Source organism: Puntigrus tetrazona, unplaced genomic scaffold (assembly GCF_018831695.1).
Source record: "Puntigrus tetrazona isolate hp1 unplaced genomic scaffold, ASM1883169v1 S000000234, whole genome shotgun sequence".
NCBI classification, from domain to species: Eukaryota; Metazoa; Chordata; class Actinopteri; order Cypriniformes; family Cyprinidae; genus Puntigrus; species Puntigrus tetrazona.
The window spans coordinates 527,616-532,500 of record NW_025047902.1 but is presented as its reverse complement, the minus strand read 5'-3'; the positions used below and the strand labels follow the sequence as shown (position 1 = coordinate 532,500).

General features: G+C 39.6%; 1 protein-coding gene across 1 annotated transcript in view; it reads right to left on the bottom strand.

The window, feature by feature from the left end:
- Positions 1-693, bottom strand: part of rps19bp1 (ribosomal protein S19 binding protein 1) — a 2,733-nt gene extending 2,040 nt beyond the window's left edge. Inside the window, exons 1-2 of the mRNA XM_043230839.1 lie at positions 445-693; positions 1-53 (exon numbers count right to left, since the gene is read on the bottom strand). The exon at positions 1-53 is cut by the window's left edge and continues 118 nt beyond it. Of these exons, the coding sequence (XP_043086774.1) occupies positions 1-53; positions 445-493 (102 nt within the window). The 5' untranslated portion in view covers positions 494-693. The remainder of the gene's footprint in view (positions 54-444) is intronic.
- Between the last annotated feature and the right edge of the window lie 4,192 nt (positions 694-4,885).

The following is a 4,885-nucleotide window of genomic DNA, read 5'->3' as shown; positions in this document are numbered from 1 at the left end:
CATCAGTGCAGACCTACGAGAGCTGCTCTTCTTCTGCTTACGCTTCACTTTATCTGCAAGGAGACGTACGGAACAAAGCTTTTTATAAAAATCACGGTCTACTAGTGATTGAGAGAACGAACCTGTGTGTAAACGCAACAAAAACATGCTTTAAAACAACTTAGAAAAACCCACTGTAAATGTTTTATTACAATTATAATACATTAAAGACTATAAAAAATATTATAAAATACAACTAAAAATTAAGTGTTTGTATAATATGTGTTTTATTTACTTGTTTGGTTTGATTTATCTACAGCTTCTACATAGATGCCAGTAATACTCTGATTAATCCGAATCACTGTTTCAAAACAAATGATTCATAAAAGTTCCGAAGCTTCACGAGGAAGTGATTCGAAAGCGTCCCTCCCTGAATTAGCTTCACAAGAAAATACTTCTGGTTACCTTTCTCGTTAAATAATTCAAGCCCTCTTCGGATCACAGATGCCGACATGATCAAAGCGATGAATGAAGTGTTATTTAAATATAAATAAGATAAATGTAGTGCAGAGTGAAGCCTTCGGCGTTCTCGTGTCGCGTGAGTTCAGCGCGTGCGTCTCGGGCGGAAACACGAGCACCGAGAGCAACGTTCCGCCTGCTTCAATAACATTAACATTAATATTAATATTTAATATGAACGAGATGAGAACTTTTCTGTACACATTTCCTTGATTTAGTATTCAATCTAAACCGGACTGTTGAGTATAGTACAGTATTTTTTTCTTTCTTTCCTTCTACTACTATTTCATTATCGTTGTTGATGGAAGCTTTCGCAATTGATTTGTCATTGGACCGGTTTTCTTTAAAATCTGGTTCTCAGTGTCATGGCCTTTGCATTTGTTGATCTGCGCCGATAAAGGATAAGTTCAGGCTCGAATCATATGACTATTTAATAAAATGTGTCTCAACAATTCTTGGCTCATTCTTGTGACTCCGGGGAAGAACATCTTGTGATTTTATTTAGTTCATCGTGGGGTTTTTGACCTTAGTGTTGAAATATCATCAAGATGTTTATCTGCTTCAGTCCAAACCTTCAACACGGAAAGAGATCTTGAGCAGAATCTTTCTACTGTTTCTTTTCTGCTGTTAAAGCTTGCTTTCTTATTGAGATTTTGAAGAGAGACTGGAAACACATCTTCAGTCTGTGAGGTAAATGAATCTCACACACACACACACACACACACACACACACACACACACACACACACACACACACACACACACACACACACACACACACACACACACACACACACACACACACACACACACACACACACACACACACACACACACACACACACACACACACACACACACACACACACACACACACACACACACACACACACACACACACACACACAGACAGACACACACACACACACACACACACACACACACACACACACACACACACACACAGACAGACAGACACACACACACACAGACACACAGACAGACAGACACACACACAAGGGTAACATTTCAATAGACCTTTGAAATTATTCAGCACTTAAATTAAGATGATTAAAAACCCATTTAATTTATGAATTAAGTAATCAATAATTAATTGATAATAAATAATAATAATAATAATAATTATCATTTAAAGCACAGCCACCACAAAACCAGACTTTAGCACATCTTTTTATTTTGGGATCATTATGGGTTTAAATTAAGATTTAAAGCCTCAAGATCTGGTTTAAGAGTCGTGATACTGTTTCTCTGAATCAGATGATAGCACAGAAGACACGGGCTACTGATGCTTAGAGAAGCAAACACATGAAGCTGAACATGAATACACAGCTCTAGAATGAGTGAGTGTGTGTGTGTGTGTGTGTGTCTGAGTGTGTGTGTGTGTGTGTGTGTGTGTGTGTGTGTGTGTGTGTGTGTGTGTGTGTGTGTGTGTGTGTCTGTCTGTGTGTGTGTGTGTCTGTCTGTGTGTGTGTGTGTGTGTGTGTGTGTGTGTGTGTGTGTGTGTGTGTGTGTGTGTGTGTGTGTGTGTGTGTGTGTGTGTGTGTGTGTGTGTGTGTGTGTCTGTCTGTGTGTGTGTGTGTGTGTGTGTGTGTGTGTGTTCTTCTGTGTCCTAATCTCCTGAAACATCTAGGAAAGAAAGCAAGCCTCTCTGTGAGGTTACAGTCATTACTGAATGCCGTTTAATGTAGTGTTTTTGTCTCAGTAGCTGTAACAGATTACAGTTACATTTAATACTATATTTAATAATTAAATGAAGCATCAGCAGGGGGCGCCAGATATTCTGAATCCACGAAGAAATGGCTTCTGTGTTTTAGTTTTTTTGTTGTTGTTTTGGTAAAATCTGGGCGACATAGAAAACTAGTTCCTGTATTCCAGTGTGAAGGTAGCAGGAATCTTTTATTCATTCATTTTAGCTCATAATGTTTGATCTTATAACGTGAAATTATTGCAATGACTGAACGTAACTGAAAAGTGCTGGTAGTTTTAGGCCTCTCTCAGAAAGTAGTCTGTTAGAAAACTTCATTCCTGGCTCTTTATCACACACTCACTGGCTTCATGTATATTTAAAGAAGAGCGCGAGGCATGTTTTTTTTTGTGTCTGAAGGAGATTTTAAGGAAGAAACCGCGGGGATTTTTATAGCAGCTCTTCTGAGAGAAGTAAACGTGGTTTCTACAGAAGCGAGAAACAGACCGCAAGGATTTTACCATTTGATTCTCTTCAAACGAAAACAGACACAGAATGAAAAAGGAAAGCCTTCATCTCGAGAAGATCAGAGTAAACCAGAGATCTGAGCTTGAGCTGCGGTGAGATGGAGACAGGTCAGTGTTTTCATTCATAGCTCCTCTGAGGTTTAAGGTCAAGATGATTTATCAGAAGAAATGAGGAAGATTAACCGAAGAAACCGTAGACTGATGAAGAGATGAAGAGAGTGTTTGATTAGAAGATGAAAAAAACAGCAGAGGATTGAGAGAAGGATGTGACAGAAGAAAGAGGTGTGAGGGACTGATGGAGGATGTAGCGGCTCTTTTTTCTCGTAAAAAACTGTGTGTGTGTGTGTGTGAGTGTGTGTGTGTGTGTGTGTGTGTGTGTGTGTGTGTGTGTGTGTGTGTGTGTGTGTGTGTGTGTGTGTGTGTGTGTGTGTGTGTGTGTGTGTGTGTGTGTGTGTGTGTGTGTGTGTGTGTGTGTGTGTGTGTGTGTGTGTGTGTGTGTGTGTGTGTGTGTGTGTGTGTGTGTGTCTGTGTGTGTGTGTGTGTGTGTGTGTGTGTGTGTGTGTGTGTGTGTGTGTGTGTGTGTGTGTGTGTGTGTGTGTGTGTGTGTGTGTGTGTGTGTGTGTGTGTGTGTGTGTGTGTGTGTGTGTGTGTGTGTGTGTGTGTGTGTGTGTGTGTGTGTGTGTGTGTGTGTGTGTGTGTGGTTTGTTCTAGAGCTGCGGTAAAACCAGAAAGGTTTTTTTCTTCCTTCCTCAATCTGTAGTCCTCCGGTCTCTATCCTGTCTTACTCTAGGCCAGCTCAGCTTTACCTGAAACTCTTTGTCTTCTTCTCAGAAGGTGGTTTTAGTTTAATAGAAACATGAACCCGTCTGATTCGTCAGAGGACGTTTTTACTGGCAGGGTTTGGATCGGCCGGACTTAGTCAGTAAACCAGACTAAACCAGACTAAACCAGTCTGTCCTGCAGTGATGGACCTGGTCAGCTTCAGTAGTCTTCAGTGTTTGTGTCTGGTCGTGTTGTCTTCATTAGACTTGAGCTGAAAGACATGTTTTCTAGTTTGTGTCTCAGTTAAAAGGTTGAAACTGCCCCAAAATAACTGAAGGAAACTGCCTCCGAAAGAAAGAAACTACTTTCACATGTTGAGTATTAAAAGACCGTCAGTGACATGTAGTTTACAGGCAGGTGTGTGTGTTATAAATAGTCTTTTCTAAACGAGTCTTGAACAGAATCACTGGAGAGTTTCTGCATGTCTTTCTGACGTCTTCTTCAGGTGCGGGTCAGGTTTTATTAACCAGAGTTTCTTCTGTCCAGACGGCAAACACAGCCTGATTCTTTTTCTATTTAAGTGATATTTCTCACTCAATTCTCTTCTTCTTCAGAATGAGTGAAGTATACCAACTTTATAAAAACTTTGTGATTCATGGCTTTGATTCAATAGATGTAAATAATTCCAGTAGTTTTTTAAGATCTGCTTCCATAGAAGAACCTTTCTGTCTAAACGGTTCCATAAAGAGCTGTTTCACAAGCGTTTTTTGTGCTGAAGATTATAAACAGGTAAGAAAGATATAGTTCTTTATAGTTCATCAGAAGCAGAAAGGATTCTTCTATGATTCTAATGATTCTGCGATCAACCTTTTGCAGTAATTTTACAGACATGAACCCAAATGAGATTAAAAATACAGGAAAAGCATTAAAACATACAAGTGAAAATATCTCCCATTAAAAAGATTTTTTTTGCATCGCAGACCAGCGAAGAAAAGCACAGTGTGTGTCTGTTTTTTGACTCATGGTTATCTAATTCTCATTAGTTTCATTAATTAGAAACCCGTTTTGAAACCCTGGATCATTCCTAGTATTAGAAAGCAGAAATCACACTCGGTCGACGTGTCATTTATAGACGATAGTGATGAAATAACTGTGGCAGAAGTGAGATGTTTAAAGAGTCCTCACACATCACTGACAGATAAAAACATCTCTAACGCTGTCTTCTAGTTTGACTCGAGTTCATCTTCACGGGATCCTCTCGGTTTCAGTTTGACCTTTTAAGGCAGTATCTACAGACCTCTTTATTTTCATCAGAATGGAAAAATAGAAAAAAGGGGAATCAGATGATTTCTAATATTATGTTCAGGATCACCCACACGCCGAAGCGAGCTGC